This window comes from Gopherus flavomarginatus, chromosome 4 (assembly GCF_025201925.1).
Source record: "Gopherus flavomarginatus isolate rGopFla2 chromosome 4, rGopFla2.mat.asm, whole genome shotgun sequence".
In the NCBI taxonomy this organism is placed as follows: Eukaryota; Metazoa; Chordata; order Testudines; family Testudinidae; genus Gopherus; species Gopherus flavomarginatus.
The window spans coordinates 20,860,250-20,886,276 of NC_066620.1; the positions used below are offsets into that span (position 1 = coordinate 20,860,250).

General features: G+C 44.7%; 1 protein-coding gene across 5 annotated transcripts in view; it reads left to right on the forward strand.

Annotated features, from left to right (window-relative positions):
- USP34 (ubiquitin specific peptidase 34) overlaps window positions 1–26,027 on the forward strand; it is a 318,010-nt gene that overhangs the window by 279,824 nt on the left and 12,159 nt on the right. For all 5 annotated transcript variants that reach the window (XM_050951989.1, XM_050951992.1, XM_050951990.1 and 2 more), the window contains 7 exons: window positions 8,354–8,511; window positions 16,378–16,456; window positions 18,495–18,621; window positions 18,991–19,098; window positions 20,255–20,359; window positions 20,486–20,610; window positions 25,292–25,415. In XM_050951989.1, coding sequence (XP_050807946.1) covers window positions 8,354–8,511; window positions 16,378–16,456; window positions 18,495–18,621; window positions 18,991–19,098; window positions 20,255–20,359; window positions 20,486–20,610; window positions 25,292–25,415 — 826 coding nt within the window. The remainder of the gene's footprint in view (window positions 1–8,353; window positions 8,512–16,377; window positions 16,457–18,494; window positions 18,622–18,990; window positions 19,099–20,254; window positions 20,360–20,485; window positions 20,611–25,291; window positions 25,416–26,027) is intronic.

Sequence of the window (26,027 nt, forward strand, 5' to 3'; positions counted from 1 at the left end):
TTAATGACTGGGGCACCATATACCTTGCACTTGCAAGATCTGCATTTCTTTTAAAAGTAGATCACAAAAAATGGGAAGATTATGGTGGAGCAAGCCTTGCAACCAGCTTTGGATCCAGGCTCAGAAAAGCCCCTGTACATCAGCCTCTGAGTACACTTAGTGCTCCATCAAGCTCTGTATCCCAGTCATCAGGATCTTCACAGGAGAAGAGTATGGAGAGTACTGATGAGGCCCTGAAGTAGGGGAGCTAGATCTCCTAACAGAGACTCTTCATCGAAGGGAAGCTGTTCATCTCAGAGACTGACTACTTGGGAGACCTCAGGTCACTGGGGGAGTACTGTTGAGGTTCCAGGCTGCTCCAGTACCAGGAGCTCTTTGAAGACTTTCAGTGCTTTGAAAAAACACAGTGCCAGACATACATTGTTACCAAAACCAACTCATGGACTGTCTAAGTTTTAGCTTTAGCAGAAACTCCAAGCACTCTGCCTCTTGGAGATCAGCACTACTTACAACTTCTGGGGTACTGGTTCTGTTACTGACACCAAAGAATCATCAACATCCTCAGTTCTGTCATCATCTATTTAACAATGTACTGCTGAAATAGTCAGCATCGACACCATTTTCTAAAATGGGACCACTGAAGCAGTCAGCTCTTGGTACCAGCTCTGGCCACAATGGAGCCTCATATTACATCTTCTTCCATACATCCAGTGCTACAGGAATTTAGATACCCCAGGGAGGAGTTTGTTTTCAGATAAAACTGTTAATGGGTACTGACAACTATCAATACCAAGATCATCTGGGTCACCTGGTCCCTTATATTTACCCAGTACCTTCTAGTTCTCTAGTACCTACCGCACAGGACAGACAGCCATCTTCACCTTCACTGTTTGCCCTGCCCTTGGACTATGTTGAGGGTGATTCCTCCGACTCCCAGATTTCAGTACAGGGATCTCCTGTCCATCGTCAAAGGGACATTTTCCTGACCGCCTTCACTGAGAGGGAAATTCCAAGGGAAAAACAATTTTGTGTCCCTTCTCACTGGCATGGCCAACATCAGGTTCCCCCTCTTTTGCCTTATGGTCCACCTCATTGGCCCTACTGAGATCTATGAGCTGCCTATCACTAGCAGTTCTTGCTCCATCAGTTCTTCCTCAACCTCAGAAGAAGTCTGTCAAGGAACAAGAGGCTAGAATGGACAAGGAAGTGACACTGAAGACTTAATATTTCATCATCGTCAGAAGATGAGGAGATAATGTCCCTTCCTTCTCTTGCTGACCATTTTAAACAGTTTCAGAAACCTGTTAAATGCATTGCTGACTGTGACAAAATTCCTCCTCTACCTTGGTGGGTCTTGTGCTTATTGGCGGATTTGCTCACTTCAGAGATTTATCATGTGAGTCAGGAAACAGCCCACAGACCTTCCCCTCTGGTAGAAGCCACAGCCCAGGTCAATTCCTCCTGTGTCTGATCAGGAGTTGGGAGGTTTGGGGGGAACCTGGGCCCGCCCTCTACTCCAGGTTCCAGCCCAGGGTCCTGTGGACTGCAGCTGTCCAGAGTGCCTCCTGGTACAACTGCGCGACAGCTACAATTGGGCTACTTCCCCATGGCCTCCTCCCAACACGACAGAACCTTTTTCCTGGTGTCTGATAATGCATATACTCCTCAGTCTTCCAGCCATACATCTTCTCACGCTTAGTTCCTAGTGCCTCTTGCTCCCAGCTCCCCACATGCACACTACAAACTGAAGTGAGGTCCTTTTTAACTCAGGTGCCCTGATTAGCCAGCCTGTCTTAATTGATTCTAGCAGTTTCTTCTTTATTGGCTCCAGGTATCCTAATTAGCCTGCCTGCCTTAGCTGGTTGCTGCAAATTCCTGCTTGTTCTGGAACTGCTCCTGTTACTTTGCCCAGTGAAAAGGGATCTACTGAACCTGGGACTAATATTTCTGCCTTCTAACACTCTCTTGTAGCCATCTGGCCTGACCCTGTCACATGACTCATTACAGATTCTGTTAGAGGAGATTCAGGAGTCACAACAAACTGTTGAACATTTTGCATACAACAGCCGTCAGTTGCCTGGCTCTACCAGTGAATGAAGTCTTACTGGATCCTGCAAAGACCTTCTGGCAAACTCATGCCACCGCACCACATGTGTACAAACAGGCTCTTAAATGAATTACATCCCAATGGAAAAATCTGAATTTTTGTTTTCCCACCCTGCACCAGATTCTTTAGTTGTGGTGGCGGTCAGCAAGCATGGCAGACAAATCACACAAAGTATATGCCCTATGATAAAAACCAAAAGCAACTTGACCTGTTTGGTCTTAAAAGCTATTCTTCAATGACCCTGCAATTTCAGATTGCAAATTACCAAATCCAGATGGCAAAATATAACCACGCCATGAAAAATTCAATAATTTCGTTGAATATCTCCCTGCAGAACATCGTGTCCAGTTCAAAGCCATCATAGGGAAAGTCATCTCCTAGAAAGAACTCCATTGCAGACTTCCATAGACACAGCTGATGCTGCAGCCCATTCCGTCTCCACTACAGTCATCATTTCTAGAGCATCTTGGCTACAGCTGTCTGGGTTTCCTAGGGAAGTCCAAAATACCATTGAAGACCTTCCTTTTGCTGGACTTACACTCCTCTTTGAGTCCACTGAAGAATCTCTCCATACCTTGAAAGATTCCAGGGCCACTCTTAGGTCCCTCTACATATATGCACCTGCAAACAAAAATTTAGCAGAGCAAAAATGACACCGAGAGCTCATCTGGCTCAATTCTTTGCATACCATAGGCCTTCTGAGCCACCTAAGGAAAGGCCAAGATACCAGAAGAAATGACTACCTACCATGACTGATTCCATCACCCAGACATACACTTTATGCAAGCATCAATTTTGATGGTTTTGTCAAGGGTCCAGAATGTCCCCACCTGAGGACTATTCAGGTGCACCATTCCTCCAACATCCCTTCCTTTGGAGACCCTCTCTCATATTTCTGAACGGTCTGGGCAGCAGATTACATCCAACAGACGTGTTTTTAAAGTCATAACATGCTTTCGTTTGATCTACATTCCCCTACCCACCTCCCTTCCCTGCTCCTTTTCAGGAGCACATCTCGCAGTCATTTACTGAGACAGGAATTCATTTCCCTTCTTTGCATAGGGTCCATATGAGTGGTCCTAATCCAGCACAGGAGGAAGGGATTTGATTCCAAGTATTTTCTGGTCCCCAAAAAGAATCAGGGATGGAGACCATATTAGATCTCAGACTCCTAAGCACCTTTGTGAGATCACAGAAATTCAGGATGGTGACTCTTGCAGCTATAATTCCAGCGTTAGATTCTAGGGATTAGTTTGCAGCCCTCAGCCTTCAGGATGCATATCTTTGCATCGCATTTCATGGGTCTTCCAAGAAATACCTTCATTTTACAGTCAGCTAGGACCATTTCCAATACCAAGTGCTTCCATTCAGCCTCTCCTTTGCCCCGAGAGTTTTCTTAAAGATCATGGCAGTACAGTAGTAGCCACTCACCTACATTGACATGGAATAATAGTCTTTCCCTGCCTCAATTGTCTGCTCAAGGGCAGGTTGCACAATAAAGTTCTCTGCAGTACAACAGCAGTGTTCCTGTTCTGCAGTGATACAACTTCAGCTCAACATTGAAAAGTCCACTTTGATCCCAGTACAGCAGATAGACTTCATAAGGATGTCTCTGGATGCAGTGACCGCCAGAGCTTACCTTCCCATGAGCAGGTTTATGACTCCAACAAACTCCTTTTCCAAGGTCCCAATAAGCCCCAAGAAAGTAGCAAGAAGTTGTCTTGAACTGCTAGGACATATGGCAGCTTGGCAATGCACCATTCGCTGCTTTCAGGGATGGATCAGAATGGTCTATAGTCCAAACAAACACAGTCGAGACAAGCTAATGATTTTTCATAACCAAGTGTTGTTCTCACTCTGGTGGAAGGCCCCTACAAAGTTTGTGCAAGAGTCCCTTTCACCCAGCCACCACTGTAACATCAGATGCATGCCTCCTGGAAGCAGGAGTACACCTAGAGACACACATTATTCACAGCAAATGGTCTGTCCAGGCGTGTCTTCTACATGTTAACCTATTGGAACTCAAAGCAGTGAGGAATGCATCCGTTGCCTTCCATTATACAAGGGCAAATCTATCAAAGTAATGACAGACAACATAGCCTGTGTTCTACATCATGTAGTTTTCAGGGCAGGATGAGATGTAGCCAATTATTTTAGTTCATTTATTCAGTGATATTATGATTAACTAACGACATGTCATGTCATAATCATAATATGCTGAATAGAGTTTAAATTGTAGAATTATAGACGTATAAGATAGATCAGTAGTTAGAAGAGATAATTATGGTTGAGGTATCTAAGTAAGGATGGCTGAAACACATGACCTATAGGCTGAGGCCTGTCAGATTTTAGCTTAGCTTTTTTAGGCTTTAGAGTTTAAAAATGCTGACATATGTAAGTGACCGAAGAATAACCCCATGCCATAAGATTACAGGAAAATATGTACCATGGGGTAACATTGCAAAAAGCCAGAAGATTAAGTTTAGATCACAAAAATGCTCTAAAGGCACATTTCTCTCTAACATGTGCTGTAACCACAGAGTACAGGTTGTGCGTCAATGCTAATAAGAATTAAAGGAACTATAAACAACCTATAGGAAACAGGGTACCTTAAGTTTCTTGGGAACACCAGATCAATAAAGAAAAAGAGGGTTGACATTTTCGTGTACATGTGCAGAATGTAGGTATAGGCAAAATTACATTATAAAAAGAGGGTGCCCAGACTGGGAAGATTGAGCTCCCTATGGGAAACTCCAGTAGAAACCATCCCTCTACTGATGATCAATCCATGAGAGACTTATCATACCCTAAACTATCTAGGAGGACGTGAGTATGACTGTAGGTACAATTTGTGCGTGGATATGTTTAGGATTTATATATGCTGCGGTATTTATAACTGTTCTGGTAATTTTAATAAAACTGATAAAAGAGATTGTGCTCTTGTGCATGTATATGCTACTTTCCTTGGCCATCATGTGTTCCTATGACCTCTACATTTGAAACAATGGGCAGAGATAACTCTTTTGAACTTGAGACTGTAGCTGCCAGAGCCAAATCCACAGTGATGTAATACAACAGCACTAAATTAACTTTAAATAAAAATTAAAGGCTATAGTGATCTCCCTCTCTTTGTTCCAAAGCACTAAAACTGTGGAATTGGTGTATAGCCAACCACATTCTTATCTTGGCCTCCTACTTTCCAGGCATACAAAACACCCCAGCAAACAATCTCAGCAGACACTTCTCCCAGGATTATAAATCGAAGCTAGACTCTTCAATTCTCAAATTATCTTCCTGACCTGGGGGTTTCCAGAAGTGGACCTCTCTGTTACCATCATCAACAGGAAATGCAAGAAATTATGTTCGAGAGGAGGGTTCATTCTCTAGGGAATGCCTTCTTGGCTCTGTGAATGAAGGACCTTCTGTATGCATGTCCTCTTTTATCATTTAACCTCAGAGTGTTGAACAAGATTAAACAAGACAAAGCCTGAGTCATTTTAGTGGTAGTGACCCCAACAAGAGAAATCTGGTACCCTTGCCTTGTCTGTTTCACTCTTATTCAGTGTTGACACTATTGTCCATTCCCTGTCTGCTGTCTCAGGATTCCAGCTGGACTCTTCATCTCAACCTGAGTATCCTTCAACTCAGACCTTGGCTTCTCAATGGTTCACAGGGATAAGAAACTTCCTGTTCAGCAGAAGTAAACCAGGTATTGTTAAGCAGCAGGAAGATATTTATGTAGAACACTTAGATTCAAAAGTTTGAGATTCCACCACTGGTGTATCTGCAGACAGTCTTGACCTGCTCACTCTTCCCTCTCTTCAGTTCTCAAGTAACTTTTGGAATTAAAAAAAGTCATGGCTTTCCCTGAGTTCCATAATGGTCAACGTGGTGGCTATCAGAACCTTTTATTTGTCTGTAGAGGGATTTCCAGTGTTTGCTCATCCCGTAACAATAAGGGTGGATGAATCTTTACCACAGATTACACAGCCCACATCAGTAGGATTTCAGTCTGGTCCTTAATTGCTTTAGGAAACCTCCCTTTGGACCACTGGTTACCTGTTTTCTACTTCACCTATCCATGAAGACAGCCTTCTTATGGCGGTTACTTTTGCTTGCAGTCAGAGAAATAGGGGCTTGTATGGCAGATCCTCCCTTTAAAGTAGTTTTCAAGGGAAAAGTTTCATTACAATTACACCTAAAGTTTCTACCCAAAGTATCATCTGAATTCCATTTTAACAAGGTTATTCATCTTCCAGTTATTTTCCTGAAGCCACACTAGACTCTGGAAGAAGCTACCCTACATACCTTGGATGTCAGAATGGCATTAGCCTTCTATGTGGACAGAACCAAACCATTTAGAAAATCGTCTAGACTCTTTGTTTAATTTGTGGACAGATCCAAAGGATCAACCATCTCCACTCAGAGAGACTCAAGGTGGATGAGGCTTGGCTATGATTTGATTATAGTAATAAGGCTTCCAAAGTCCAGCCTTCTTGTGGTACTCGGCCATGAGCCCTACCTCAATAGCATTACTGAAAAATACTGACATTTGCAAAGCTGCAACCTGGACCTCCGTACATATTTTCTCCAAACATTGGTTCATGCTTCCAGACCAGATGCTGTGGTGGACAATGCGGTTCTGTCTCAGTTTTACTACTAATCCAAAGCCCCTACTCCCTTCTGAAGATACTGATTGGGAGTTACCTGAAGTGGAGTACCCATCAGAGGGACACTACTCGAAGAAGGAGAAGTTATTGATCTTGTGCAGTAACTACAGTTTTTTGAGATGTGTACCATTCTGGGTTCTCCACTACCCTCCCTCCTTCCCCTCTGCTTTGGAGTTTTATCTCTCAGGACTTCACAGTAGAGAAGGAGCTGAAGGTGGTTCACTTGAGCAGCTATCTATAGCCTTAGTACGGGACAAGAGGATGTCTGGAGCATGTACACAGGCCAAACGGGCACTGCTACCAAAAATCTCTAATCAAAGGCACATCGGGCTCATGTGTACCTGAAGGGACATACATCTAGGAGAACTCCAGTTATTGCATAAGGTGAATAACCTCTCCGTACATCTTGGAATTCTGTTTATCATACTTGTCTCACAAACACATTTACCACTTCAGATATTATTGAAAAGGTAACTCTGTGTGCTGGTGCAAATAACTTATTAAATTCCATCAAAGCCAGAGAAAATGCTTCCTCCCAGCATTTAGTCCATCCTTTCCTGTCAGTATTTGCAATGGCAAATCACGACACACATCGTAAATCATAGGGTCTCATGTGTAACTGAGTATGAACAAATCCATTGAAAATATTGATGCAAATCATGAACTCCTATGTGAAAATTGAACAAATGTATCCTACACGGAGGATCTCTGTAGCGGTAGAGAAGAGCCATCCCCAACAAGTACAGAGAACATTATTACTTCTCATGTACTGTACTGCTGGAGGTTTTGTCCTGTGTATCTACATAATTTGAGACTCATTGATCAAGCCCTTTCTCTGGATGGCTTGAAGAGGGTCCTGCTGCATTCAGGGATTTATCCTCTGAAGCCTCTTTGCAACCTGCCTCTAAAGAACCATGGTGGTTCTGCTGTGTTTAGGGCCTTCTAGGCATAGGGGACTTGGGAACGATTTAGTCCAAATAGTTTTCTGCATCTTGAAAGTTGCTCTAGAAAAGCCCAAGAACCTTGTGGCCACATGGATAAGGATTTCTCAGTGTTATCTATTTGTGCAGTTGTAGCAGTAGTCTGCATTGATGGTAAGCATCAAGATATCCCAAGATATCTGCTGGTATAAAGGGACATCTCAATGTCCTTGCAATATGAGAATATTCTTTTTAAAACACCTTATGCCAATTCAGTTTGTTCTGAAAATATGTAATATGGTGAATATAATTAACTGATATCTCTCTCACTCCACACAGAAAACAGTAAGGGGTGAACAGAGACAGCACTCTAGATAGAAAATTGTACAAATATACACAACTTTTGAAGCTGTATTTATATTTAAGTACTTTTATTTTTTTAATAAGGTAATATTTAAAGAATATCAATGCTGTGTATTTTTCTGATTTTTCCCCTTCTCTAAAATATATTAAAAAATGTCTTCTAGATTCTCACATATATGTCACTTCAATTTATTGCTTAATAGAAATAACGCAGTCATGAAGAGGAGAATATAAACAATAATTTATTAATTAAAAAGATTACTTTAACCTAATGTTTATTTTGTTTGTTTTAGGCAGTAGAAGAGCTGTTTAACCTCATGCAGCTGTTTGTAGCTCAGAGGCCAGATATGAGAGAAGAGGAGATAGAAGACATAAAGCAATTTAAGAAAACAACCATAAGCTGTTATCTGCGCTGCTTGGATGGACGGTCTTGTTGGACTACTTTAATAAGGTATTACAGTACTGAAATGTTAGTGAGGCAGCTTAATTCTTTTCAATAAAAAAATGCACTTTTTAGAATTTGAAATATCAGAAATTACTTCTCAGTATAGCTTACTTTTATTATATTCACTTTTTGAAAAAATCTGTTATACTGTCTTTATAAATCTTGATACTGTCTTTACTGTCAGATACAAAACAGTAAAGTTGAAGTTTGTCTCTGAAATACAGAGATTGTCTCTTTATATATAAAAACCTATTGTGCGTGAAAATAATAATTTAATTTATAAGTTCCCACCATGCAAGGAACTAAATAAATATAATTTTCAGTAATTTAAAAAAAAAACATACATTATTGTTATTCAAAACAAAATGTTAGACAGCCATAACAAAGTGGTATCATTAAAAGATTTTCTTTGACATAAAGCCTAGAAATTCAGTAGTAAAGCTGAAACTTCATTCTGTATCTTAACCCACCCTATTTTACATAGCTTAGTGAGCATGTACAATGTGACAATTTACCCGCCCTTGCAAAATTGTGAGTCATCAGTAATGTAGAAATGGTGGCTTTGGAGTAGAGTTTCTGTCTTATCTGAGATTATTTTATACATCACATCTACAAAGAGTTTAAAGTTCTTAGGCGCATCTTTTTGAAATTTTAGTTCTCTGTTGAATATGTGAAACTAGTGATTTTTTTCCATTTTATTTATGGATATGACCATAAAATGGCTGCGTCACGTAGGTCACATAGGTAAACCCAGTAACAGATGGGCTGGAATGGTCTTGTGAGAAGAGAAAATCTCCTTTACTCCCCTGAGGGCATATACGTAGTCATCTGTCGTAGCATGGAAGCAGATACTCTGTGTAATTGGATGGTCAAACTTAGTAGAAATATTAGTGTGTAATTATTATTTTTCATAAATATTCTTGTGTAATGCTTTATTTTCCGTGGACAATACTGTGGAAACTATTGTTTGATTGAAACAAATGGTAGCATTTAGAAGCTGTATGCATAAGCTTACATAGGAAGGAACATCTGTTAATGAGTAGAAGAGGAGGTGTTCAGTATGTGGTGAGAGCAAGAACTTGTCCCTGAATTCTTTTAAAATTCAATACTGTTTTTATTGTACAGTTGCACCCTTAATTTGAGTGCTCAGTTAAATGCTCAATTGGCAAGACAAAATCCTTTATTTTTTCTTTGAGTGATTGCTCCTTTGTATTCCACAGTAGGTGTGCGTGCTCGCCACGTGCACCGGTGCCGGAAGTTTTTCCCTTAGCAGTACCCCTATTTGGGGAGCACCATGGCAACCCCTGGAGTGGCGCCTGTATATCGTGCTATAAGGGGAGGCACGGGCTCCCCCCACCCTCAGTTCCTTCTTGCTTCTAGGGAACTGGCGTTCTTTGAGATATGTTGCTCCTGTCTATTCCACAGTAGGTGTGCGTGCTTGGCACGTGCATCGGTGCTGAAAGTTTTTCCCTTATCAGTACCCATACTGGGGGAGCACCATGGCGACCCCTGGAGTGGTGCCTGTATATCACGCTATAAGGGGAGCCTCAGGTCTTTCTTGCCGCCAGTGAACGTAGTCGGAACTTTTGTGCTCCAGCTTTGCTGCAACCCTTCTTCTCGACCTTAGTGGTACCGTCGATTGTTCTTCAGTGAATAGAGCGGGCTCGGGGCATGCCCCGTGCCTCAGGCTTCAAGTCGTGCGTCTCCTGTTGTCGTCCTATGTCCAGGAGCGACCCTCACACTGAGTGTCTTCGCTGCCTGGGTGAGACTCGCATTAGCGACCGTTGCAAGATCTGCAGGTCATTCAAGCCAAGAACCAAGAAGGAGAGAGACTTCAGGCTTTGAGCTCTCCTGATGGAGTCGGCGTTGACCCCGACCCTGGTGCGCAGATCGGACTCGGCACCGGCCGCCGCTTTGTTGGTACATAATGAGGCTCCGTTGACTAGCCAGCACCGCTCTCCCACCAAAAAGCAGGGGAAGAGTGCGACCTCGCAACAACGCCGCGATAAGGACAAGGGGGAGGTTGGTCCCACGCTGGGCAGCCCTCGATCCCCCCCGGGCTCTAAGGCTCCGACTTGTGTGAAGTGGAGCATCCTGGTGCCATTGACACAGGCATCCCCAGCGGTACGGATGCTGTTGACAACAGAGGCTGTGCAGGCTGCGACGGACATTATGTCCCTGGCCGTCCCAAGTGCTCAGTAGGGTACGGGCCCTAGGTCACGAGGCAAGCCCCCTCTGGGTGCCCACCAGACCTCTCCGAGCAGCTGCATTTCCCGCTCCAAAGACCCCCTCCCTGCACCACTCGGCACACAGCGGCCGCTCTTCCGACAACTCTCGGCTGCCCTCAACGCCGGCCAGACCATCCGGGCCGCTCCCGGGATGGGAGTCATGGGGACCCTCCATGCCGCCTGCCAGCAAGCGGAGGCACCGAGAGAGGCACCGGGAACGCTCACCTGCTAGACATGGGTACCGAAGTCATTCTCGACAAGACAGGCATCACTGCTCCCATTCCAGCTCCCGATCATCTAGGCATCACACCAGAGGCTTCCCTCAGGGTACCTCAGAGTCACGGCACCGAGCAGGGCATCGCCGTCATACATACTGAAGCAGTTTGTCACGTGGTTACTGTTCGTCGTCATCGAGATCCCGGTCCCAAGGGAAACAACGACACAGACGCTGCTCCTGCTGCTCCAGCAGCACCGAGTGTTCTTCGGAGACCTCGACCTCAGGGCACGTCCACCCACCCTTAGCACACACGATTCCGTCAGGAGACACATTGCCATCCCACGTTCAGACGAACCAATGGCAAGGGGCTCCTTGGCAAGGATAGTGGTGCCAGTGGGCACCGTACCCATCGGTATCAGCCCAGGCGGAGGCCCATTTGGTCACCAGAATGTCCCGGACTCCATCGATCTCCTTGGGCCACCCACAAGACAAGTCGACGGGTCACGGGTCGGTGGATCCGTGCCTGGACTCTGAGCTCGGGATCGACGCACCGGCACTGACTGAGGCACCCAGCTCTGTGCGGGCACTCTCCCCGGTACCGGACAACACCATAGTGGCGCCTCCGCCATTGGTTCTGCAGGAGGACTTCAGGGCGCACGAGGACTTGCTAAAGCAGGTGGCTTCCAACCTCCAGCTGCAGGCCGACGAGATGGAGGGCCTGTCCGATTCCCTCTTTAACATCCTGTCTCCCTAAGCATCGGGCCGTGTGGCCGTACCTCTGCACCAGGGTATTGCCAACATTTTGAACTCCATGTGGCAAACTCCCACCTCCCTGGCTCCAATCTTGAAAAAGGCTGAGAGGAAATACTTTGTGCCAGTGAAGGACAATGAATACCTATACTCGTACCCGGCTTCCAACTCGCTTGCTGTGGAATTGGTAAACCACAGAGAGCATCAGGGCCCCACACCCACCCCAAAAAATAAAGATGCCAGGAGGCTGGACTCCTTTGTCAAAAAAGTTTATTCATCGGCTAGCTTCCAGCTTCACATAGCCAACCACCAGGCCCTAGTCAGCAGGTACAACTTCAGCCTGTGGGAGTCCCTGCCTAAATTTGAGCCCCTCCTACCGGACCGGGACAGGAAGGACTTCAAGGACCCCGTGGAAGAGGAGTCAGCGGCGGAAAAAGCGGCCCTGCAAGCAGCGTCCAATGCAGCGGACATAGTGGCCAGCTCAATGGCTTCAGCTGTCTCCATGTGGAGGACGTCGTGGTTCTTGCTATCCGGATGGTCCATGGAGGCGCAATCACTGATGCAGGACCTCCCGTTGAATGGCAAGGCACTCTTTGCGGACTAGACAGATGTCAGGCTGCTTGGGATGAAGGATTCCCGGACCACCCTGCAGATCTTGGGACTCTCTGTTCCTCCAGCTAAGGACAAGACCAGATCGCTTCCAGCGGTTCAGCCTGCAAGGAGCAGATACAAGTCCCCGTACAAAAGGCCCAGAGACCAGAAGTGTCGGTCTCAGCGGCAGTCCTGCTCTGCCCCGCACCCGTGGCCCTCTAAGGACAAGAGGCAGGGGAAGAGGCGTTTTTGACTATTGGCAGGGGGGCACCAGGCCTGTTGCCAGGGAGACGCCCCGGTTAATAAAGTTTGTGTTTTACAACTAATTGTCTGCCTTCCTCGGGGCGTGGTCCCACATAACTTTGAACCAATGGGTCCTCAGTACCATCTCCAAGGGCTATGTGTTGCAGTTCACCTCACCCCCACCAAACCACCCGCCATCCTCGATGGCCCCAGGGATCCAGAACACATCTGTCTCCTGCGTCAGGAGGTGGACCGGTTGCTCCACCTAGGAGCGGTGGAAAGGGTACCAGTTCCGTTTCAGGGCAAAGGGTTCTACTCCCAGTACTTCCTCATCCCGAAGGCAAAAGGGGGTCTCGGGCCTATTTTGGACGTGTGCGACTTGAACAGGTTTCTAACCCGTTCCAAGTTCTGCATGGTGTCCCTGGCCTCTACTATCCCCTCCCTGGACCCGGGGGACTGGTACGCAGCCCTGGATCTCCAGGATGCGTACTTTGATGTCCATATTTTCGAGGGGCACAGACACTTCCTCCGATTCATGGTGGGAACGGACCACTACCAATTCACGGTCCTCCCCTTTGGCCTATCCACGGCTCCCAGGATTTTCACAAAGTGTATGTCTGTAGTGGCGGCCTACCTCAGGCGTGAGGGCATACAAATCTTCCCCTACTTGGACGACTGGCTCCTCAAGGGGGAGTCCTGTCGCAAGGTGGAGTCCCACGTAGAGCTGCTCCTCTCGACGTGTGCTGATCTAGGCCTGGTCGTGAACGAGACCAAATCGAAGTTGGTGCCAGTTCAGCGCATAGAGTTCATTGGGGCCCTACTGGACTCCTCCAAGGCCACAGCCTCTCTCCCCCAGACAGGTTCGAGACCCTAAGGGATCTCATTGCCTCAGTCACGGCCTTCTCAGTGACCGCGGCGAGGGCATGTCTTCGGATTCTAGGGCACATGGCGGCTTTCACGTATGTGGTCCGCCATGCCAGGCTCCGTATGAGGCCCCTCAGATTGTGGCTGGCCTCCCAGTTCTCCCAGGCTCGGGTTAGTCTGGACAAGGTTCTCACAGTTCCACTCCCGATTCTCGCCTCCTTCCTGTGGTGATCCTGCCCGAGCAATATGTTGCAGGAGGTTCCCTTCAGGGAGGCCAACCCGTCTGTAGACCTGATATCCGATGCTTCGGACCTGAGCTGGGGAACCCACACGGGGGAAGTGCAAACCCAGGGAACGTGGCCAGCCCCAGACTTTCCCCTTCACATAAACGTCAAGGAGCTCAGGGCAGTTCGGTTGGCGTGCGTGGCGTTCCTCACGCACGTCCGTGGTAAGGTGGTCAGAGTCCTCACGGACAACACTGCCGCCATGTACTATATCAGCTAGCAAGGCGGGATCCGCTCCCTTCTCCTCTGCCAGGAAGCCCTGAACCTATGGTAGTTTTGTATAGCCCATGATATATCCCTGAGGGCGGCTTACCTCCCGGGCATCCACAATATGCAAGCGGACCGCCTCAGCAGGGTCTTCTCCCCCCAGTACAAAGGGGTGCTCCACTTGGAGGTCACTTATCAGCTCTTCCAAGAGTGGGGAGCTCCCCAGATCAACCTATTTGCAACCCGTCAGAACTGGCGTTGCCCCCAGTTCTGCTCCAGGGGGACGGGGAAGGGGAAGGGAAGGGTGCGATCTCCAATGCTTTCCTCCTGAGCTGATCGGACCAGCTCCCCTACACCTTTCCCCCATTCCTACTAATCACCAAGGTCCTTCAGAATGTGAAAGCGGACAAGACGAGGATCATTCTCATAGCCCCAGCATGGGCCCACCAGCACTGGTACGAGCCACTGCTACGCCTCTTGGCATGCCCCTCCTCCCCAAGGAAGCTGCCGCTCCACTCGGACCTCCTCTCCCAGGACCAGGGGCACCTCCTCCATCCCAATCTAGCGCTTCATCTGACAGCATGGCTGCTCCATGGCTGAATGAGGAGGTGAGTAGGTGTTCGGAGCAGGTAAGGCGGGTTCTCCTGGAAAGCAGGAAGCCATCCACGCATCAGACGTACGTGGCAAAGTGGTCCAGGTTTGCCAGGTGGGCAAGTGAGCGGGGAATGTTCCCTTCTGCCTCACCCCTACAGTTTATCCTGGACTACCTCCTATCCTTTAGGGCCCAAGGGCTGGCACTGGCCTCAGTCAGAGTGCACCTGACGGCCATATCAGCCTGTCACCCGCCAGTGCAGGGCCACTTGGTCTTCTCCCACTCAATGACCTCCCAGTTCCTGAAGGGCCTTGACCGCTTGTTCCCATACGCCAGGCTCCCCGTGCCGATGGGACCTCAATCTGGTCTTGTCCCATCTCACGGGACCCCCCTTCGAACCCCTGGCCACGTGTTCCTGGTCGCACCTCTCCTGTAAGGTGGCCTTCCTGGTGGCAATCACGTTGGCCAGATGTGTCTCAGAGATCAGGGCCTTAACCTCAGAACCCCCCTATATGGTTTTCCATAAGGATAAAATTCAGCTCTGCCCACAGCCAATGTTCCTCCTGAAGGTGGTCTCCGCCTTCCATATGGAGCAGAGCATCTTCCTTCCCGTGCTTTGTCCCAAGTCCCATTCCTCCATCGAGGAACGCTGCCTCCACACGATCGATGTGTGTAGGGCATTGGCTTTTTACCTGGATCAGACTAAACCGTTTCAGAAATCCTCTCAACTCTTTATTGCCTCGGCCGAGTGGGCTAAGGGGCAACCCATCTTCGCACAGCGGCTTTCCCGCTGGATCACCTCATGCATTCGCACGTGTTATGATTTGGCAGGGATTCCCCTGCCACCTATCTTTAGGGCACACTCTACGAGGGCCCATCCAGGACATTTGTAGGGCTGCCACGTGGGCCTCAGTTCACATTTATTTCGCATTACCCGATTGTCTCCCAGTCTAGGGATGATGCTGGGTTTGGCAGGGTGGTTCTTCGTCCCGAACCATTGTGAGCTCCTGCCCACCTCCAACAGATATTGCTTGGAATCACCTACTGTGGAATACAAAGGAGCAATCACTCGAAGAAGAAAGGACAGTTACCTGTTCCATAACTGGCGTTCTTCGAGATGTGTTGCTCTTGTCTGTTCCACACTCCGCCTTCCTTCCCCTCTGTCAGAGTTGTCCGGCAAGAAGGAACCGAGGGTGGGGGGAGCCCGCGGCTCTCCTTATAGTGCAATATACAAGCCCCACTCCAGGGGTCACCACGGTGCTCCCCCAGTACGGGTACTGCTAAGGGAAAAACTTCCGGCACCAGTGCACATGGTGAGCACACACTCCTACTGTGGAATAGAGAGGAGCAACACATCTCGAAGAACGCCAGTTACGGAACAGGTAACTGTCCTTTCTAGTTATATGTTTAAATTGCTGTTTCACAAATACTTCTACTTATTTGCATTCTCAAATATGTGCTTAATTGCACCTTACCCTGCACTTAAAATGCATTTTTTGAAAAACTTAAATATTCATCTTTGAATGGATTGTTTTCTTTAGTTTTTTAATACTTTGAAGCCATTACTTGTTAAAACACCTTTGGAGAGAGAGTTTATAATATACTTTTTGAAGAGAGATTCTTGTTTTAAAAAGATGGAAGTTGGTACTACCTCTGTCTAAGCAGTTAGTTTTAGAAGTATGTTTGGCACTACTAGGAACACTTCTAAACTAATAAAATGAAAAGACTGAAGGTGATAATTGTATTCATTTCATTTTCTCCTGATCTGTGCTCAGACCTCCAAATACAATTTCACTAATGCTGAATTTAGTAATTTTAAGGCATTCTGAGAATTATGAAAAGCTGGTATCTTAGGCATGATTTTTTTCAGCATTTAAGTGTTTCTTTCTTCTCTAGTGCCTTCAGAATATTATTAGAATCAGATGAAGACAGGCTTCTTGTTGTCTTTAATAGAGGCTTAATCCTGATGACTGAGGTAAATATTTCATTGTCATTTAGTTCAAATGAGCATTTTCCTTTCCCATTGACTCATCATCTGAGAGGATGGAGGTCTCATCACTTCCTTATTGATAAATATGCTTGCTTTAAGTATTTTTTAAAATACAGTATCAGCCATTTTAAAACTACCTAAAAAAGTGGGGCAGGGGGTGATTAACTCATAAAATGCTTATAAAACCAGACATCTGTAAGTGTTCATCGTTAGCTAGAAGTTTGAATTTCCCAGTGATGGCAATGTTAATAACAAAAACTATATAAAAACCTAAACAAACCTCTTCTTTTTTTAAAAGAAAATAAATCGCAAAATCAAAACTCTGCAATACTATAGTAAAACCCATGTACATTTTTTAAACTGATATAAAAGTAAACCTACTACACAGTATTTGCTCTGAAAATTTTCCTGGTTGCCTTTTGTCTCTTAGAAATGTTTAGATGTAAGAAATTTGAGCTAACAAATTTATGAATCAAACTCTTAACTATCTATTCCTATATCAAACTTATTTTTATTGGGGGCGGGGGGTTGGCACAGGACATTACGAAGATATGTCTAGAAATCGTAACTAGATTTGTTACTTAACAGCTAGGTTCACCTTCTAGTTGAAGGGTGCTTCATGCAAAAAGGCTAACACTGGACCCAGTACAACTCCATTAAAGGCTCTGGAAGCTGGATAAGGCCACAGTGTGGTATAAGCAATGTCTTGTCTGAGCTGCTCTTCAATTTGTAACTACTGTGCTATATTATAGACCATATGCTGTCACTTGTCAGCTAAAGGTGTTTTTATATATTAAATAAACAGCATTAAGATCCTTCCACGTCAGCAGAATAGATTTCCTCACTGCAAAGGTTGACAGTGTATCCTGAATCTTTTCCTGTATAAATATATATAATAATTAAAGTTTTGCATTATATTTTGAGGGAGATTAATATTATATATAATATTTCCTTATCTGTTGGATGTTTGAAACATAATTGGCATTCAAGCAGAGTAAATATCTTCTCAGATACCTTCTTTGCCAAAATCCTTGCAATATTGTGTATTGCCAGCAATATGAGTAGCCTATACCACTACAATTTCTCTCTGTCAAAAATCCCCAGAAGATGCTTTTGTTAGAGCAGTAGTAATAACTCAGCTGACATAGAATTTTTTATTGTATGTCTGTAAGCAATGCACATAAATTTCACTAGACTATATATGATTATTCTGTAACTATTGTTTTCTGAAATTTGTACACCCAAGCCCCTTTCCCATGCCTCCTTAATAGAACTTTGTATCTAGACAAATTGATTGGGATTAAAGATTTGTAAAATCTTAAGTGTTTTGGGCTATACTTGGCTCTTTGGGTTTTAGACTTCAATGTTTCCACCTGTTGCCTTGAGCCAGAAGTGTTTAGCTTATGCATCTTACAAACTGCACAGGCTATGCATGCACAGATTGCATTAACCTTGAAGCAAATCTCTTTGTTTTACAGATTCTGTAAACTAAGCTGGATGTGTTTGCAAAGCTTTTCTGGTTCCTGAATCAGACTGTTTGCGTGTGCATGCAGAGTTTGCTCTGTTTGTCAGTAGCATTTTTAAACTCATTTTCCACGGGCACACAGTGAGAAATTTCTGATTGGTCTAGTATTAGCGAAGTTTAGAGTGGGATAAAAATCAGTTTTATAACCAAAAGCAAATTACAGTCTAAATCATGGACAGAGTACCATCTCTCCATAATACCCAAACTCTGTACTAGGGCAGGAAATGATATTAGAGCATTACTTAAAATTACTTTCTTTTTGACAATCATTTGTTCATAGTTAACTAACTGTTCGTTTTTTGGACAACCTAGTATATAATGAATTCTTGTTTGAGTAACTTTATATCTGGCAGCATCTATCACAAAATATTTTGATACATCTTTCTGTGGTAGTAAAATAAATATAAAAATAGTATTTGTAGGATTAAATTAGAAATCATAATACATTTTAATTTGTTAGTATGAACTTTTACTTTCATTTTACTTTCTTTTTTGTAGTCCTTTAACACATTGCACATGATGTATCATGAGGCCACAGCTTGTCACGTGACTGGAGACCTAGTGGAACTTTTGTCAATATTCCTTTCGGTCCTTAAATCAACACGGCCATATCTTCAGAGAAAAGGTTTGGTAATGATTTTTTTATAGCAATTAAAGGCTTTAGTTTGTCTGAACTAATTAATTTTCATGGACAGAAATTCTTTCATAGTTTGTCTTGTTGCTATGTAACCTTTGGAATCATCTTTTTCTAGACAGTAACAGTGACTAAATTAATTTAATTAAAGTGTTAAAATTTATCTAAAAATTAATAGAATAGTTTTGACAGCAGTAGACCAGTGACAAGTCTTAGATTTCTAATTTGATTAAGATCACGTTTATAAAATTGATACAGTGATTGTTTTAATTGCTCCATGTTACCATTTTCTTTCTTCAGGAATTAAAAGTTGTCAAGAATTTGGATGACAGATAACTTACCATGTTTTCGTATTTGCAGATGTGAAGCAAGCGCTGATCCAGTGGCAGGAGCGAATTGAATTTGCCCATAAACTCTTAACTCTGCTGAATTCTTACAGTCCTTCAGAACTTAGAAATGCTTGCATTGGTAAGTTTTATTAATGCTACTGCAGTCAGGAAAGATTCTTTCCATATAACTAAATTAAAATTCAGAAACAGTTCTATATTATGATTATTTATGAATGTTCTGCACATTGGATTTGTTAATTTCTTGACATTAATAGAATTGTTGTTTGTTTTCCCAAGAATCTTACTAATCCTTGTATATCAAGAATAAAATGAATATTTAGAATTTGTTAGGCATCATTTTATATTATTCATCTAGCTTGTTCAAAAGCCTGGTGCCTGATTCTATTCTGTTCTCACTTATACTAGTGTGAATCAGGAATAACTCTGTTGAAATCAATAGATTTTCTACAGTGTTAGTAAGATCAGAATCAAGTCCCAGATCTTTAATTTAGCATCCACAGGGTAACTACATTAATATTTAAAGTTAGTGGAAAAACTCATTTATTGTGAAGCACAGAAACCTCATTATTCTGAGTAAGAACTCCCTGTGTCCATTTCTATACCCCATTTACTAAAAAATGCAACAATAAAAGTAAAAAGACATGTTAAATAGCTTTTAAAAGTACCGGGCTATGATGTTTCTTGCTTCTTGATTCCTGGTGGGGTGTTTAACTTGTAGGAATGGACGTCATACCAAGAAAGTTTTGTCTTCTTGCATTAGCAAACTTCTTCTGAAAGGCTTTATCTGATTTTTTTTAAGGAGTAGAATCTGCATTTTTTTCTTGTTTGTGGAAGGCCTAACCCACTGTCCAAATTAAACCTATTTTAATGTAATTTGTATGCCTTTTCCTGTTACTTTGAGTGCCCTTGTCATTGTCGTCCTGGCTGCTGCTGGTTGCCATTTTCCAGGCGTCAGACCTGATATGGTAAAGAAGAAGCAAAGAGGGTAATTTTCTTGAGCTTCTACTTCCTACAATTTGACACCCCTCTTATTGGTTGATAAGGGAAAGTTAATATAACACTGATTAGGTTTTCTTCTAGTGGTAGAGGTGAAGGAACCTTGATTATTTCAGGTGTTTTCACATTAAATTTTGTTCACTATAAAGCCTGCCTCCACAATGTGCACTAGCAGAAGTAATACCACTAGATCAGGTTTTCAGATGCATGAGCCATAAGTCACGTTTACACTTAAGAAATAACTTTGTATAATAGCAAAACCAACTTCTCATTTGTAGATGTCCTCAAGGAGCTTGTGCTTTTAAGCCCTCATGATTTCCTGCACACTTTGGTTCCATTTCTGCAGCACAACCATTGTACATACCACCACAGTAATATCCCAAGTATGTATTTCTAATTGTTGTATTTTACAGTTGAATTTCAATACAATTGATCTTTTTGTGTGCATTGAGGGGTGCTAGTGTTGACCTTTTTAATTTATCATTATTTTGTCCTAATTTACACTACAGTGTCTCTTGGACCTTATTTCCCCTGTCGTGAAAATCTGAAATTAATAGGAGGGAAAAGTAATATCCGTCCTCCTCGTCCTGAACTCAATATGTGCCTCTTGCCTACGATGATGGAAGCCAGCAAGGTATGTACATATATGGACATAGGGAAACCTATTTTCCTGTCAGTGACATTGCATATTTGTAGCTTGTATAGAAAGCGTAATTTTAAATACTTTCAAAATGATGCAAATTTTAAAAACTGTACTTATGAAATTTAAAATTATCCTCAGTGGATTTGAATTATGTGGTGATGTCTGTGCCCAAAATGATGTAATATTATGAATTTGCATTACAAATATTTATATAGTGTATGAGCCCACATTTTATAATAATTCTGTAGTATTAAGAGCCAGTTTTAAAAGAAGTCTCTAAATTGCACCTACCATCTTTTTTGCATATGTGTTTTTCATCTGTGTTTTTTCGTTAAATTGTGTTTGCATGCATGAGTCTGAGATACTTAGATTTCTAACTAACTGATCTGTGCATGCCAATGCTTGAGTATTTAAATCTAAAAATTTGGATGCAGAAATTATATCTGAAAGCTTTGGAATGCAAAACTGCAGACCTGATTTTATTGATTGAGCTACATGGGTCTTTGAAAATTTGGTTCTTCTTTGAATGATTCCTTATATCGATTCCAGCTAGGTGTGTGCGTGCCACTTGCAGAGTCATCGGAAAGTTTTTCCTTTACCAGCACCTATCAGCTTGGCTGCAGAGCCCCCTGGAGTTGCACCTCCATGGCGGTCAATATATGACCCTGCCAACCCGGTGCCTCTTCAATTCCTTCTTACTGCCAGTGATGGTCATTGGAACTGTGGCAACTTGCTTAGCAAGTTCTCCTCTCATTCTCCTAGCTTTCAGTTTGTGTTAGTTTAGTGTTATTTGTATTTGTAGTTAGCTAGTGTCAGTAGTTTTAGCCATTGGGTGTGGGGGTTTCCCCTCCACCCCGACTGCCTATCTCCCCTTGGGGACTTGGGGCATGCCTCAGTCCCAAGGGTTCAAATTCTGAAATAAGCCCATGCCAATGGGCGACCCCTATGACGCTTGTCTAAAGTGTCTAGGGGAGGCGCGCCAAGCTGATAGGTGCAGGATTTGTAAAGGGTTTCACCCTAGAATAAAAAAGGAGTGGGACTTCCATTTAAAACATCTCCTTATAGAGGCGGCTCTCAGACTGCAATCCACCTCTGTGCAGCAAGACATGGCACCGAGTTCATTGGTGCGGAGTGCTCCAGCATCTGTGGTAGCTGGACATAGGAAGGACATAGGGACCTGTGGCAACGCCGTCAAAGTCAACGGAAACCGTGTGGCACCAATCCCATTCCCTTGTGCCACAGGAGCAGCACCAGAAGCAGGGTAGGAGTGGAACTCTGCCTTCAATCCCCAATCCCTTGTAGTCGGCCATTGGGACGCGTCCCAGGAAGGAGCACCCAACTCCATGACCTTTGGAACCGGCACCATTGACTTCTGCACCTCAAAGGGGACCGTTGAGTCCAGTACCTTTTGGACTCCCCAAGCCATATGGTGGAAGAGGTGGAGATGCCAGACACCTTAGAATCCATGAGGGATCTCAAAGCCATGACTGCACCGAGGTCCCCGGCTCTCTGGGACAAGCCCCCGGCGCCACCAAAAGTGGCACTGTCATGGGGCAAGCCGGCAATGTTGCATCTGCTGACAGCTAGCAGATCACCAGTCCAGATAATACCAGGGGAACGTCACATCCATGCTGAAATTTAGGGAATTGTTGCCCTTGGAGTCCAGGGAGGAATTTGGGGCTATTGTTGAGGAGGGCAAAGAAGTAGCATGGACCTCTTTGCAGGCCTCTCTTGACATTGCGGCACTGCACCCTTTCCTCAGGGATAGCCATGAGGAGGAGTTCATGGCCATAGGCATCTGGCTTATCCCCAGAGGTGCAGCAAACTCTGCAGGACCTGCCATTCGATGAAGCAGGCCTGTTTGCGGAGCAAACAGACTCCAGATTGCGCAGACTAAAAGACTACCGGGCTGCAATGAAGTAATTGGGTATGCACACACCGGCCACCCAATGCAAACACTTCAGGCTGCAACAGCAACAATGCCCCTATCCTCCTTGGCCGAGGCAGGATTTCTCTAGAAGGAGGAGCAGAAATGACCCTCAGACAGTGTGTGAAAGAGTCCCTTCAACAGCCCCCAGCCCCCTTTGTCCCTGGTAATGGATGCGTCAGCTCTGGGATGGGGCATGCATTTGGGAGACCTCCAAACACAGGGCCTCTGGTCGCAGGACGAGCTATCTCTCATATCAATATCAAGGAGCTGAGGGCAGTGTGGCTAGCATACCAAATCTTTCAGGCCCAACTACAAGGCCAGTGCATGGCAGTTATGACGGACAACACCACTGCCATGTTTTACATCAACAAGCAGGGTGGAGCCCATTCTTCTCCCCTGTGTCAGGAAGCCCTCCGGCTATGGGAATTCTGCATAGCCCATTCCATTCACCAGGAAGCATCCTCTCTACCAGGAGTTCGGAACGCATTGGTGGACCACCTCAGCAGGTCCTTCCACAATCACGAGTGGTCCATCCGGCCGGATGTTGTACACTTCCAAAGGTGGGGGTCCCCAGGTCTATCTGTTCGCCACCCAGAGCAACAGAATGTTCCCAATGTTCTGCTCCTTCCAGAGACACAGCCCAGTCTCAATCACAGATGCATTCCTGCTACCCTGGGGAGGCTGCATGCTCTATGCCTTTCCCCTGTTCCCTCTTGTGCACAAGGTCCTACTCAAGTTACGCAGGGATGAGGCGGAGATAATTCTGGTCGCAACAGTATGGCCTCGACAACACTGGTACACCACGCTCCTGGAACTGTCAGTGAACACCCCGATCATGTTGCCACTCCTCCCTGACCTGATCACTCAGGACCACGGTCGTCTTCATCACCCTGACTTGCAGTCCCTCCACCTCACTACCTGGAAGCTTCATGGCTGAATCCCAAGGAGCTTCTGTGCTCATAACAAGTTAGGGGGGTCTTACTCGGCAGCAGGAAGCCCTCCACTAGGGCCACATATCTGGCAAAGTGGAAAAGGGTTACTTGCTGGTGTGACCAGTATCATACACCCCCACTTCAAACACCAATACCTCTCATCTTAGAGTACCTTCTGCACCTGAAACAGCAAGGCCTGGCAGTGTCATCTATAAAGGTATACCTCGCTGCTATCTCGGCTTTCCACCCGGGAGTGTCTTCTCCAACCCTATGGTTGGATGGTTTCTCAAGCATCTAGAATGGCTACATCCCCAGATTAGACAGCCTGTTCCCATGTGGGACCTTAACCTGGTCCTCTCCAGACTGATGGGGACCCCATTTGAACTGCTGATGACTTGCTCCCTTCTCTGTCTGTTGGGGAAAGTAACCTTTCTGGTCACCATTACATCAACAAGGACTGTGTCTGAGTTAAAGGCCCTTACCTCTGACCCACCCTATACAGTTTTCCACATGGATAAGGTGCAACTCCAACGTTACTCAGCCTTTCTTCCTAAAGTTGTGTCGCACTTCCACACTAGTCAGGACATTTTCCTGCCTGTTTTTTATTCTAAGCCTCATGCCAGTGGCTCTGAGCAGAGTCTGCACTCCCTGGATGTTCGGCCGGCACTATCTTCTACATCGAATGCACTAAGCCATTCAGGAAGTCAAACCAGTTATCTGTAGTGGTGGCAGACCAGATGAAAGGTCTTCCAGTTTCATCTCAAAGAATATTTTCCTAGATCACGTCCTGCATCCATACGTGCTATGAACTGGCCAAGGTTCCAGCCCTGGCACTTACAGCACAGGCTTCACCGAAGGCGTTCCCAGCCCAGGTCCCAATACAAGAAATTTGCAGGGCAGCAACTTGGTCCTCAGTACATACGTTCATCTCTCATTATGTCACTATTCAGCATGCCAGAGATGATGCAGCTTTCGGCAGAGCAGTGCTCCAATCAGCGATTCCATAACTCTGACCCCACCGCCTAGGTAAGGCTTGGGAGTCACCTAATTGGAAACGCTGGTCTCTCCCATGAAATCTGTATAATATGGGGCAGGAGTCAGCAATCTTTGGCACCCAGCCCGTCAGGGTAAAGCCACAGACAGGACGGTTTGTTTATCTAAAGCATCCGCAGGCACGGAGCCCCTCAGCTCCCACTGGCCGCGGTTCTCCGTTCCCAGCCAATGGGAACTGTGGGAAGCGGCGACTAGCACGTCCCTCAGGCAGTGCTGCTTCCCGCAGCTCTCATTGGCCCTGAACAGTGAACCATGGCCAGTGGGAGCTGCGGGGTTCCGTGCCTGCGAACGCTTCAGATAAACCTTTACCCTGATGGGCCGGGTGCCAAAGGTTGCTGACCCCTGGTATACGGTAAAAGCACACAAAAGACCAGATTTCATGGTGGGAAACCAGATTTCATGGTCTGTGACATGTTTTTCATGGCAGTGAATTTGTTATGGCCCTATCTATAAAACTGTCTTTAATGTACATTTTGAGTGTTGCAAATAGATATTAATCTGATTATTGATATGCCCTTTAAAAACTGAATTTATGTACACTGATCTGCAAATTAGCATCTAATTTAATTCATATCAGATCTATTTTGAGTTAGTTTTGGAAATTCTCATCAAGTTATACAGCAGTATATTATTAAATGCATAGAAAACTTACAGTTCTTAATAAATTTATAAAGTGAATTTTTAGGTATGTCATGTAATTCCCCAGTTGCTTAATTTAAGCTTAGTCTATTTATAAATTGTCTTCTTAAATCTTCAGGGTAAAGATGATGTTTATGATCGTATGCTTCTAGACTACTTCTTTTCGTACCACCAGTTCATCCATCTATTATGTCGAGTTGCAATCAACTGTGAAAAATTTACTGAAACTTTAGTTAAGATGAGTAAGTATGGCAGTTAAACAGTAAATCCTACCTAAACAGACTTCCTTAGCCATTGACATGTTTTGTAGTGGCAATTATGTGAAACTATGTACTTACTTTTTAAAATATAATTCAGTATATTGATAGTCAATTGGATTTAGGCTCCAAAATGCTTAAATATCTTTTGAAAATGAGATTTAGGCTCCTGAATCAGTTCTGAATTGCAAAGCTGAGCACAGCAATACCTAAATACCTTTAGAAACCTAGACCTTAATCCTCAGCCTTGCTGAGACTGCTAACAAGTGTGCCAATTAGTGCCAACTCTGATAGTGGTTTCTGGGATGTGGACACCTCATCTGTGCAGTAATAGCTGAATTGAGACCACCAATTCATTTTACATAAGCAATCAAAGAGCCATCAGAGTGCATCAACTCTGTCGCTATAGACCTTGGCCTGATTCTAGTTAGTGAGTTAGGGCCTGACCACACTGTAACTTTTAGCTGAGTTTGTGCCAATCTAGTGAAAATGATTTTTACCTACACACATGGCAGCTGTGTTTCACCCCTGCCACAGGCCTAAAATAGTCTTTCCATAACAATTCCAGGACACTAATTTTTTTACTGTGCCTGTCTA